The sequence below is a fragment of the Pogona vitticeps genome, chromosome 14 (genome assembly GCF_051106095.1).
Source record: "Pogona vitticeps strain Pit_001003342236 chromosome 14, PviZW2.1, whole genome shotgun sequence".
Lineage (NCBI taxonomy): Eukaryota > Metazoa > Chordata > Lepidosauria > Squamata > Agamidae > Pogona > Pogona vitticeps.
Window position 1 is genome coordinate 12,247,432 of NC_135796.1, and position 13,484 is coordinate 12,260,915.

The 13,484-nt window shown below is 43.8% G+C and overlaps 1 protein-coding gene across 19 annotated transcripts in view; it reads right to left on the bottom strand.

Moving 5' to 3' along the window:
* Window positions 1-3,307: 3,307 nt before the first annotated feature.
* The window catches only part of ARVCF (ARVCF delta catenin family member), a 456,576-nt gene continuing 446,399 nt past the window's right edge, over window positions 3,308-13,484 (bottom strand). For 17 of the 19 annotated variants that reach the window (XM_072983699.2, XM_072983702.2, XM_078381689.1 and 14 more), the window contains 2 exons: window positions 8,844-8,957; window positions 3,308-5,152 (listed from right to left, as the gene is read on the bottom strand). In XM_072983699.2, coding sequence (XP_072839800.2) covers window positions 8,856-8,957 — 102 coding nt within the window. In that variant the 3' untranslated portion in view covers window positions 3,308-5,152; window positions 8,844-8,855. The remainder of the gene's footprint in view (window positions 5,153-8,843; window positions 8,958-13,484) is intronic. The other 2 variants (XM_078381686.1, XM_072983706.2) reach the window with 1 other exon arrangement.

The window sequence follows — 13,484 nt, forward strand, 5'->3', positions numbered from 1 at the left end:
TTGGAGGGGGTTAGGGAGGAGAGTCAGCTGAACACTTGCAGTGAGTTTGGCATCTCTAACTTCTGTGGAGGCCATTTCAGCACTCCAGAAAGTCCCAGACGGCACAAAGCACGAAACAGTTCGTTTCGTTGGAAAGTTCGTGGTTCGTGAATAGCGACAAACCGTCACAAACGGCCATTTTCCCAGTTCGTGCCCACCTCTAGTGGAGACCCTCTCACACACTCTTTTTTTAAAAAATAAAAAGCAATCAAATCCTATACTTAGCTTTTGGCCAATGGTTTCACAACAAGGAATTCAAGGTGTTGCTGATTTTTTTTTCCTATTATTGCCCAAGGTATGCAGGAGCAGCTAAGAGACCTATGAAGCCTTACTCATTGCTACACACAAACAGTGTGAAATCACTATCAGGAGATGCTTAGGAGGAGGAGCTACCTAGATTTTTTACTGTGAGTCTTCGCACACAGAACTAAGATTTCTACTTTGTCACCGTATGTCTGATGGAGGAGCAATATTGGCGGGATGACATAACAAAAAACTCAGCACAGACAAAGGACATAGGGAGCTAGCAGTTACAAACACACAACTGGGAGGAGGGTGGGAGATCAGGAGAAGCAAGCAGCCTAGCTGTCAGCCTGACCCCTAAGTGAGGTGGAGAGCTTTCCCCCAACTACAGAGAACCCCTTGGCATCACTGAATAATTCTTTAAAGGCCTTTCGGTTAGCTTCCATATAGAGGGAGTGGCCACATTGCAACCGTTTTTTAAGTGTCTGATCCAGACAATGACAGTATTGGCCAATTTGCACAGAGTGTTTCTGACCAGGCCTCGCTTCCAAGTCAGGAAAAGCACATTTGGAACACAAAATCCTAGATTTCAAACCTGCTCTTAAAAAAAACACACCCTGCCAGGATTTTTTAATTTCTTTATCTTGGACCGCACACCTCCAGAATTCTTGAGCCAGCATGTCCACATTCTGAGAGTGACTTCGCCTGCAGTGGTCAAGGTGTATGGGTCTTAAAGACATGATTCCTACTTGGGGTAAAAAAGAGAAACACCACGGCTCAAATGCCAGAGGAGACGTGTCCTCCAAACAGGGACCGCTCTTGAGAACTTCAACCCTGGAGAAGCCCTTCCAGATACCACCTCACGCAAACATCTCACAAAATCCTAGATTTTCAGGTGATGGGGAAAGATGGAGGAAGAGTCTCACTGGGGCCCTCCTTTGAGAAGATGGACACTTGCAGGACCGAAGGCAGTATTGGTTGAAAGCACAGCTATGCTCACCTCACTCCTGCTCATATGTTTAAAGCAAGATTCCCCTCCAGCCTTCATGATAATAAGAGAGAGCCGGTGACCGATGGTCCTTCTGAATACAAGGCAGCTCACATACAACAGGGTGCCACAGATCCAAGAATTATGCTACGAACGCTCAAACCCCTCTAAAGCTGCCACCCTTCACGATTCTTGAGAAGGATTAAAAGTGCAAGACGGGTGCAACTTGCGTTACCAAGCAGGCAAGCGAACAAGCAAACAACCAACCGAAAGTGACAGCCAAATCATACCAGTTACAGAAGGGTATACACAACTGTCTGCCTATAATCATCCAATTTCTTCTGTGGGCAGTAATCAGAGCCAACAAGCAATCAGCGACAGAGCGCAATAATGAACTTCTGCCACCCTCTGAGCCACAAAAATCCAACTCAGCCTTTCCCTCAGTTCATCCGGTGGACAAGTGCCTTGAGGGAGTTTGCGGCCAAACTGGGCCTGTCCTCTGATCCATGACCTGCTGTGCTTCTCTGGTGCTGAGGACCCTACAGATCAAGCCCCCAAACACTTTATTTCTTCCATGCTGTTCTCCTCCTCTTTTGATGCTTCCAACGGGACCTCATTCTGCGGTACATTAAGCCTGCAGAGACCCCCAACTCAAAGTATAAGAGCAATTATGGGCCGTCTCCTTCATCCTGAAGGCCAAATTCCACTTCACAAACGTTCTCGGAGGCCAGATGCCAGCACAAGGGAGGGCGAAAGGGTTGGGACCACAAATATTAGCCTATATTGCCTACACATTTTAACTGTAACTAAGCCTTACAAGAAGCATGTTGACCTTTTAGAATCACGGGTGGGGGAATATCCATAGAGCACGGAGGGGATCGCCAAATGAACAGCGCCATTCGGAAGCGGGTGCATTGAACAACCAGAGGGTCAGATTAGGACCCTTAAAAGGCTGTTCCAGCCCCAAAGTGTGTGGTTTTCTGTCAGTGCATTGGGAAATCCAACACGGTTCTGCAGGACGGCCCACATGGATAAGGACAGCGCCATGATCACCAGAAACGCCACCGAATAGAGGTGGTAGGAGTTGGCATTTGGCTTCAAGCCTTTGGAAGGTAGATTAAAGGAGTGGACTGAGGATGGGGCGATAAGAGACCATGGCCACATACAATCCTCGCGATAAACTGCAAAGCGGAAAGAAATTGCTACAACTCAAACAAGAGTTTCTTTTAAAAAAAGAACAAACAAAAAATAACAGTATTCCCTTTGTGTGTGTGTGTGTGTTTATATATATAAGATATATATATATATATTTAAGAATTACACAAGAGTCTTAAAGATGGTATAAAAATGTACAGCCCAGTTAAAAGGGTCTTCACTTATCAATAGTAGAAGTATGAAAACAGCACCATTGTTAGAAGCTATAAGAAGTTAGATCCTGTTTCAACTCTTTGCTCAGTAGACCACCGAGAGGCCTGGAGTGTGAAGTCAACTTGACCCATCGGCCTCGGGTCCTTGGACCGATCAAGAAGGTTTTGGCCCACTTGGGCCTCCCTCCCTTAGCTCATTGCAGCCTGGTTTGGCCCCCAAACGCCTCTCCTGCCTTCAAAGACCCCAAGGAGGAAACCCAGTAGCATGGCTGAGATGGGTTAGGGAAAAAGGAGGAGGGAAGTGCTGATATATGCATGTGTCTGTACCATTCAAACTGCCCAATAGCTTCTGAAACCAGTCTTTTTTTTTCCCTGAATCAAAGCAAAAAACGCTTTCCTGCTACAAACATTACTTACATGGTTTTGGCAACCTATTTTTCTGCACAACAATATATAGATATAGATATATATTTATATATGTAATTCATGTCAAATTTTATTTTCTTTATATTCCAGAAGATACAAAGCTCTCGATCGTTGGTTTCTTCCTTTTCCTTTCCTCTTTTTTTTTTTTTGTTTGTTTTGTTTTTACGGAGTTTTAAATTTTTTTCTCTTTTTTTTCCTCTCTTTTTTTTTTTACAAAAAAGTTAGATGTTTAACTAATACAGTATTTGTTTTAAAATTTTATTCTCTCCCCACACCCACCTACCCCCCCTCCATTCCATCTTAAATTACAAAGGAAACAGCAGGCACCAAGTTCCCCAAAAATTAAATTTGCTGGATTTAAAAAAAACAAAAAACAAAATGTGCTTCCCAGTCACACTGTTTTAGTGAATATGGCAACCAAGTCAATTCAGGAAATGAGAGAAAGAGAGAGAGAGAAGGCAAAGGTTAAGTTGAATTAGAAATTCAGAGTCTTGCTTCCATTTTCTGCCTACTAGCCCCCCTCAAAATTGATGTGGTTAAAGCACAAAGCATTATTTGTATACAGTATACAGGGATATGGTTACATGCACCTGTGGCAAACATCTTGTTCCAAACTCATATAACAAACAGATAAGGCTTTGCACATAAATAAAACGTTGTGGTTCAAGTGTACAACCCTAATCGCAGGTTAACAGCAGAAACCGAGGCATGTTCATTTAAACATTAAATCCCATGTTGTTCAACAGGATTTACTTCCAGAGAAGTGGGTACAGGATTACATCCTAAACTATACCCACATAAGTGGTTAACAAAAAAAAAAACCCAGATCATAGTTCCTTTTGAAGGATTTTGCTAAAAGCATAGCCAAAACTCACAGATGACATCCAGCCTTGGGTAATCTTTTCAGGTTTTTTTCCTTTTTAACCAGCAAAAGCAAGACTCGTGAAGTTTCTGACACATTCCATTACATCTTCCTTGTAGGAAAGATTCAACCTTAATCAAAAGTCTTTGCTATCTACTGTAGGGGGGAAAGCCCCCCGGGACGTTGAAAATCAAATCACCAACAATCATTGTCAACCAGGTTGAAAATCAAGAAGAGGCCGTATTACACACATCAAGAACAACAGAAAGTCAACCATGTCAAGTTGAGATTTTTGTTTGTTTCTATGTCTTTTCTGAATGAGAGCGACATAACCTCAAAGTAACCATTCTATATGTTTGGAAGTAGAAACAGAGCCATTACAGAAGTCAAAAGGCAGATGAAGTGTACACCAATGATAATATAGAGAGAGCACAGTGTGATGATATCGGTTACTTCAAAAGCAGAATATACAGCCCACGTCAATTTCAGTCAATTCCACCTTTCCAAGCCAATCAACCAAGATTTTTTTTTCCATTTTTTTCCGCTCCTTTCACCAAAATCCATCAAACTCAGCTCAACAATTCTGCATTTCCCATGGATCAAAGAACGAAACCTCCACAATAGATCACCAAAATTTAAAAAAAAAAAATCGTCAATGCTAATTTTCTTTAAAAATTCACAGTTCAAAAAGGGACAAACGAAAGGGGGAAAAAGTGCTATTTTCCATTACTATACCTAAGATATACTTGGGATATTCTGTAGGGTTTTTTTCTCTTTCACACGCGAAATCTTCTTCTTCTCCTTTGTCGTCGTCTTTCCCACCTCATAACCTTCATCTCCTAACTTGGCACCATCCACATAGAAGAGTCAACTAAGAACTGAATCCATTTGACGTAAGCTTGCCGTTCAGATGATCCCCTCCTTCTCCTGCCAGAAGCCGAGAGGGTGAGGGGAGGTTTGGGCGGTCGGGAATGCGATTGGTTCTCCAGAAGCAGAACGATCCTTGCGTTAAGGCATGCTGCTCCAGGATTGGCTGACGGGGCCGGCGCCCACTCCCCACCCTCACTCAATCCGCAGCCTGGTTGGTTCCTCCCAACGCGAATGCCAAGGCCCTCCGAATCTGAATGGCAGTGATGGTTTTAATGAGATCCTGTGTGTTGGTTCTTTTTCGAGTCGAGGAAAAATAATAAGAATAAGAATAATAAAACGAGCAGCTGGACTTTAGCCCTGAAAAAGAAGAGTCAACGTTGATTAATGCAAAGAAAGGGGATTGAGGGAGCAGGTTTATGCAAGTTAAGAGTCGGGACATTAAAATTCCATGAACTTCTGCTCCACGGAAATACTGCAGTCCCTCCCCCCCTTAAAGTAATGTCCTTCAAGTTACTTCTCTTTCCCATCCAGCAGCCTTTAAGAAGAATGAATGAGGATTCACTACTTCCTCCTTTCTCTCTTTAGTCATGTCGTACTGTTCCCGCAATTGTCTGTCGCCTTGATTTCAGGGTACAGTGGACCCTCGACTTACAGACGGCTCGACTTACAGACTTTTCGAGTTACAGATTTCTCTGGCCGCAAAATTTAGGTTCGACTTGCAGCCGGAGAATCGATCTACAGACCAGAAAAAACAAACAAAATGGAACAAAAACGGCCGGTTACGGATTAATCGGTTTTCAATGCATTGTAGGTCAATGGAGACTCGACCTACAGACTTTTCGACCTGCAGCCACTGTTCCAATATGGATTAATTCCGTAAGTCGAGGGTCCACTGTATCCCTAGCTGGTCCTAGCATTTGGCAGACTGAGGCACCCACTGCAGGTGGCAGATGCCAGAGGACAGGTACAGCTGCCCCCATGTCCGTAGCTTCTGAAATCCCCAGCCAAAAAATTCCCATCCCTGTACATTTTATCTGAATCGGCATCAGGTCTGCCTGTTGTCATACAAAACATTACAAAGAATGAAAAGAAAAACTTGAAAAACCCAGAGATGATACAGCAGGTTGGTCATATACAGACATTCTCATATTATTTTAGGCATATACAGCCGTTTCTCTGCCTGGCTGATACTAGAAAATCTTCCATCATGGCTTATAGAGGGATGTCAAGGGCCACTTCCTGTTTGTGCAGGAAGAGAGCCTCAAGGGATTTTAGGTACAGCGATTTAACACGGTGTTTGCTTTGTAGTGTTTTTAAACAGAATTGAGCAGAAAGTTCCCCTCTGCGACAGACTGGCAAAATTTGGGGAGCTTGTCAAAACACCTTTGTAAACTAGGCTGGGGTGTCATGAATTAAAAGGGCAATATTTGATCCTCCCTGTGCCCTCGGTACAAGGTTAGTCAGTTGTTTTAAGCAAATCTTTCGGCAGGAAGGAGGAATGGCACCTGCTCTGAGGCAGGCAGCCATCAAAGTGAAATCGGAAAAGGAAAGGGGAAAAAAAAAGAAAACCCTTTTCTTCCATCTCTGAAATGCCACCTCAAAGTTGGCAAGGCGTACAGCAACAGACAATATGTCTGAGATGCAAAGGCATGAATTCCAGTAATAAGAGCCTAAGGAGGGTTGTTGTAGATCAAATCAAAGGCCTATCCCAGTCAGCATTTTGTTTGCACAATGACCAATGGGAAGCTAACAAGCAAGGGAACAAAAGCACACACCCTTGAAACAGGTATTGAGATGGGGCACCCTGCCTCTACTACTGGAGGTCAATGGGTAGGCATAATAAGCAATACCCACTGATACCCTCAGAGCTGCAATTATAATGTCTTCATGCATTGTTGCCACTCAAGCCAGGAGTCACGCCAAATGATTCCCAGGGTGTCTGTTGCCATATAATCAACAACAACCTCTTGGTCTGATATAATAAAGTTGTGTGAGAGAAGAAAGGAGGTTGTGGAGACGGCGACCCAGACCTATGTGTATCTAAGTTGGCCATGAGAAGGAACAGTCACTATCTAAATCATGGCTCTGTTTGTGGGGGAAAGCTCCCATCTTGTAAGAAAAGAAATAAGTGGCATAGACCAAAGAGACTTCATAGTATTCAAACAGTATCCCCACTTTGTCCTGTAAGTTAGTGGTCCTCAACCTTGGGCCTCCAGATGTTCTTGGACTGCAACTCCCAGAAGCCTTCACCACCACCTCTGCTGGCCAGGATTTCTGGGAGTTGAAGTCCAAGAACATCTGGAGGCCCAAGGTTGGGGACCACTGCACTAGATGAGCCATCTTTTCATTGACAATACTTCAGCAAGTACTTGGTATGACTCCCTTTCAAGGTGGGAAAGGCCAAGGTCTGGGAGTTTAATCCTGCAGACTCAGCCTGAAAGCTACTAGACCAAGCCTGATAAGACATTCATTGGTTTGTACAGGTCTATCTGCGTTCATTAAAATGTCCGAACATTGCCTATGTGTAGGGTGTTCTTCCTCCTAAGACAGTGGTTCTTAACCTTTTTGAAAGAAACGCCCCCTTGAGCCATTGAGGAAGTTATCATCGCCCCCCTCCCCGCGGTGATGATATCTTATTTATTTATTTATTTATTTATTTATTTATTTATTTATTTATTTATTTATTTATTTATTTATTTATTTATTTATTTAAGACACTTAAATCCAATGACCCCTGAAAACAAAATTCAATTCCAAGAAAATGAAATGCCCCCCAAAAGTAACATTTAATGATTTAGTTGCAAGCGAATTTTAAGACGCAAAAAGAAATATAAAAAGGGCATAAAAACAAACCGCAATGCAGAAACTAAAAATTTCAAGACGAAAACTCTGAAACTAAATTAAGATTGGAGGAAAATATATATTCATGCGCATTGTAAAAAGGCTGCAGCCATCTTCACAGGTTTGGCTTGCTCCAGCGCCCCCCTACCGCCCCCTTCTGCTCCAGCGCCCCCACGCCGCCCCTTTTCATTCTAATGCCCCCCTGAAAAATGAAATCGCCCCCTGGGGGGCATTATCACCCACGTTAAGAACCACTGTCCTAAGATGTGATCAGTGTAAGGTCTACCTGAAGCCCTGAACAAAACTGTGTAAGGGAGAACTGAGTTGTGTTGGCATCATGGGCTGCTCTTATGTGATTTTTTTTTGTCACCTACCAGCCACGGAGGGACTGAGCTTGGTGTTGTTACACGTGGCACCCTCTAGGACAGTGGTGGGTCCTCAAAATGGAAGTCATACTGAACAGAGTATGGGACTGGGACGCACGAGAGCAGCAGGGGGTGCAGCCCAAAGGAAATCCTAACTTGGAGATTGACCCAGAAGAAAAGAAGCGGGCATGACTGTATATGTTTCCAGGAGAAAGTTTTCCATTGGCGCCCATTTACTGAAGTCTGGAGTTGATTTCTATGGAGCCAGAAAGCAAAAGGATACATTACTTCCAATTCTTCTAATCAGAGGGCTAAACTAACAAATTAGAGATCTTTTAATGAAAGGAATAGAATGGACTTTCAATTAGTCGAGTACACCCTGGAGTTGGAGGAGGGTGGGCTAATGCATTGACTAATTACCTAAATAAATAAATAAGCAAACAAGCAAACAAGGTTTTCTCCGGCCTACAACTTCTATCTGCAGGATACTAGGTTAGGGAACACTGAAGGACAGTAACCACCAGAAGCACTTTTGCGTCTCCCACCTGTTGACTTCAGAGCAGCAGTACTTAAGAACCACTTTAAAAGACATTGGTTGGCCGCTCTGTTGACCCATCTCCTAGTTTGCTGGGTGGCGACTTAATTTTTTCCATCAGGAGTAAAACTTTTTTTACCCAGTGTGCTGAGCAAAACAGGAATTCCTAAAGGTGGAACCAAGCTGTTTCTTTCCCATGTCCGCCTGCAAAGAAACCAGGTAGGTGGAGAGAGCACACAGCGATGCGCAATCATGCACAAACAAGACAAGTTAATCATTGGCACTAATTACAGTGAAAAGAACCTACCATGCATGCAAATTAGACCCAGGAGTCAACAGGCTGGGGTTTAGGGTCACGGCCATCCACCAGAGTCACCGAAGCCCTGTTACTCCTGTTAATGGCTTTCCTATTTGTGTCATTCTGCAGCAGACAAGGTGAAGCATTAAAAAGGCAAAACAGAGCAGATTAATCAGACAGACAGACAGAAAGGCAGACAAACTCACTGGTTCAAAAGGCTTGCGTGGAAGCATTAGTGCAGAAAGAGAGAGAGAGAGAGACTGAATCAGCAAAAGACGTAACTTCACTGCAAACACCAGTAACAATATCCGAGAGTGCCAAGCAAGATTAATCAGTGCAATTGCAGTTCGCAACATGTGACTCTAGCAATGGACTGCCAACACTGGAGATCAGCACACATTTAGTGGAGCAGACACTGAAAACTCCACTCAGAGGAGGAAAGGACCTCAGGGAGGAAGTGGGTCTGGATTGTCTCAGGTAAAGACAGGCTACTGGTGAGGCTTGCTCCATGTGACATCCGCCATCTTGTTGACTTGGGTCCATATGCGTGTATGAGAAACTCCAGGGGATCAAATAACTTCCCCACCCTATGATTTCCAGCTTCTGGTGCCTATAGTGGCTGTTGCCAGGCTGTACAAAGTTGTCAAGTTATGTCACCTGGGGCAGATACGCTACCTCCTTTATCTTTCCATAGGAAGCACTGTGCCAGAAGACTGAGGAGGATAAAAACACTAAGTTCCTAGATTCGCACATTGCTCAATGAAGTTGAATAACAAAAGTTTCAGAAACTAAATTTAATTGTACCAGGCTGCCTCAAAATAAATGCAGGAGTGACCTTCCTTCCGGCTGAGGGTTTATTGTGGAGCCGCCATGCTTTTGTGACCTACATTTTGAGAAGCGTACATGTGGGTGGATTATCACACGGCAGCTGCCTAAAACTGTCACATCTTTTTCCTTCTTAGAAAAAGCTAAGCGCTTTGGAGAACAATGAGCAGCAAAATCGCCATAGATGTAAAGGATATCAGTGTCACATTTCCATCTTTTCCAAGAGGCGTGGAGTTTAATGCAAACACCGGCCTACAGGGCAAGTTGTCTCAGTACGCATTCAAGATCACATTTTGCAGCAAGCATGTATCCCTTTTCATATTTTCACAAATATGAAACAATATTAAGCATGAAACAGCATTATAGAGTGATGTCGCTGCAATACATGCATCTATTACTGTTCAGCAGGTGATATATAGGAGCGGTCCACCCACTGGACATGTAGCATAAATGCTGGGATGATGACCTAAAACATGATCGCAAATAAAAGCCACATACACCTCCACGTCTGTTGGTAAGAAGGGAGCTGATAGTTCCAGGTATCTTCGGCAGATTTAGCCTTCTCAGGTAGCTGCAAAGGCCCACAAGCTGACGTCTACTGAGAGACACCCTTCAAACCACTGCTCTCACCCCCAGCTTCACCTACGCTCTGATCAGTGGCAGGAGCTTGCCCAAAATGCCCCTGACCAAGAGTCATTTAGGGGCACTGGGGGTAATTTAAAAAGTGTCTCTCAGAGGCCTGCCACTGTACCCAGGCCTATATTTTGGTGGTTCAGCATTAATGGTTTCAAAATCGGGTTCAGTATCGTTTCTGACAATTCTAACTGCAAGAACTATAGAATCATAGGATAATTGAGTTGGAAGGGGCATATAAGGCCATTGAGTCAAACCCCCTTGCTCAGTGCAGGCATCCAGATCAAAACAGATCTGACAGAGGGTGGTCCCATTTTCTCTTAAATGCCTCCGCGTTGGAGCGCTCACCACCTCCCAAAATAATTGGTCCCATTGTCGTACTGCTCTAACAGTTAAGAAGTTTTTCCTGCTATTCAGCTCAAACCTGATTTCCTGTAACATGAGCCCATTGTTATGTGTCCTGCACTCTGAGATGATCGAGAACAGATCCTGCCCCTCTTCTGCCTTCCAGGTATTTAAAAAATTGCATCTTCTGTCAATCCTAAACATTTAAGTCAATTTCATTCAACCCAAAAGAGCTTATTTTTGAGTAGATCTGCATAGGATTTAATTATTAAACTCATATCTCACTGCTTCCTTGTTCAATGCTGTGCAACGTGTGTTCAATAGTACAAAGTGATTGGGCCCATCTCTCACCTCACAACAGGATTGTTGTTAACCTGCTCCCAATAATTCAAAAACTCTTATGCATACAAATCTACTGTGTTTGTTTGACTCAATATAGCCGTATTATTATTTTAGAGAATGTGTGATGGGTTGGAGAAAGAATTAATCTCTATTTTATTAACAGCAGCAAGACTAACAATGGTAAAAAGTAGAATATGATTTTTAGATAACAGAATGGTATAATGAGATTTAGAATATAGAAATCAATGATAGGTTAGCATGCGATATTAAGATAAAGAAATGATTTTTGTACAATAACGTATTTAAGGATATACGAGAAGATTTTGTATAATTTATATTAATAAAAGGGAAAGGTCAATTACCTTCATAAGAAACATTACAACTTGGAGAGAGTAAGGGGCTGTGAAATAAAAATCAAACTTGAAGTATTTTTATTGGTCCCGATGAAGGGGTGCAAACGTTAATTGTTATATTTTATTGTATATATGTAATGAAAATGTATCATTTATTAGTGTGACTTTTTGTTATTCTAATTGGGGTTTTTTTAAAATTAAAAATCATTGTACCCTAGTAAGAGGAAAGTCAGGTCTTCCTTGATGCCATTGGGCAGCAATGTCAGCCAAACTTCGTCAATACAGGCAGTAGTGAGAGGTTCAGGGAAGTACAGACCTACAAGATCTGGAAAGTCATGTAGTCCCCCTTCCTGACGAAATGGCTTCGCACCCTTCCTCAGAACACACACTGGTGACACCCATTCAAATAAATAAGGCTGTTCTCTGTGGGCTTGTATGACTTATTACGGGCCGTGCTTAATAATCAGTCATGAAGAACATTATTTTTCTGCTTTATAAAACCCAAGATCTACTGTGTCCAACATGTGGTGTGTCACAGTAGCCATCCTGGTGACCACAGGAAGTCTACAAACACAACACAGAGGCAACAGGTGGCTGTAGGAAGAGCACAGAACCTCCTCTCACACTGGTGTTAACTTCCGGGCACATGAACACTACCTGTTAACACAGCAAAAAAAACCCCACAGATGCAATCACACACTACAGTCTATACGAGGGGTTTCATATTCATGCCTACACTGGAACACATCTTGTGTAGAAACCATGCCACCTCCTAAGTATCTCCAGTGGGTGTTCGGGGGTAAAATGGGGAGTAGCAATGATCACCAAGATCAAAGGCTTTACACATCGCAAATGACAAACTTTCTAGAAACTTGGTCAAGTGGCTTTTCCTTTCAAGCAGTGGTTGCCAACCTTGGGTCCCCAGATGTTCTTGGACTCAAACTCCCAGGAACCTTCACCCCTAGTTGTGTTGGCCAGGATTTCTGGGAGGTGTAGTCCAAGGATGCCCTGGGGAACCAATCTTTAAAAAATGGGAGGAGGAATAGTTCATAGCAGAGCATCTGCTTGACCTATGGGATGTCCTAGGTTGAATCCCCAGAAGGGAAAAATATTTTTGTAAAAACAACAACAGGTAGAGGAAGTCTTTCAAAGGTACGAATAGAGGGCTCCTGGATAGAGATGGGCAATGAACCACCAGTTCAGTGGGTTTGTGCTGGTTTGGCGAAGGGCCGAACATGTGTTCGGTGGTTCGGAACCCCATCCCCTCCAGGAGGCGCCAATTCAGAGGTGGGGCCTGGAGGAGGCGGGGCAAGGAAGCTGGGACTTTCCTTCTGAGTGAACACCCACCATAGAGAGCGGGAAAATTGCCCTGGAAAACCTGTCCGGCCATCGTTCGAATTGGCACGAGCCACTGAAATACGAGCCGTTCATCCCCACCTCTTTTCCCGGAGCGTTGGACATCACTCCCCCTGGTGTAAAGAGCCATGAACTAGAGGAACTAACAGCCCTGCTCAGCATAAGGCAGCTTTTCCTCATCTTTCAGGAAAGGGGCGGCCGCTAGGTGGCAAAGGATGGAAAGGATCCAAGGTTCCAGCTTCCACCCTATCCAGACAGGGCTGGAAAAGACGTCCTCCACGGCCATCAAAAGAGGCAGAACTAGCGGCATTTATTTATACTATCCACAACCTCAGGCACACGAGAGGGATAGGAGGATAAGTGGAGGCTGACAGTGACCGTCTCCTCACGGCAGAGCAGCTTCCAGGCTCATTTAAACCATGTCATGCAGGCGGCCCTTTAATCCTGGCCCACAGATGGTTCTGCTCAGTGGAACGCCCCCAGGGGTAAAGAGGGCAGCGTGCCTCACAACAACACCATCGGCGTCTCGAGATTCTTGGGCACAGGCCCAGCCAAACCAAGCATCCCGTTTATGGGATTTGCAAGGATCACAAGATATCCTATTAATTTAAAGAGGAGGAGGAGGTGAGCTCCGATTTAGATTCTGAGTGTCAAACAGCTTTGAATGAGGGCATGAAAGACACTGGAGGAGGCTAAAATGATAGAAATTTATATGAACTGGTATCAATGCATTTTCCAAGCAGAAGGGGTGGGGGGACAGAACATGCCATTATAGTGTGGTGCCACCGTAACTAAA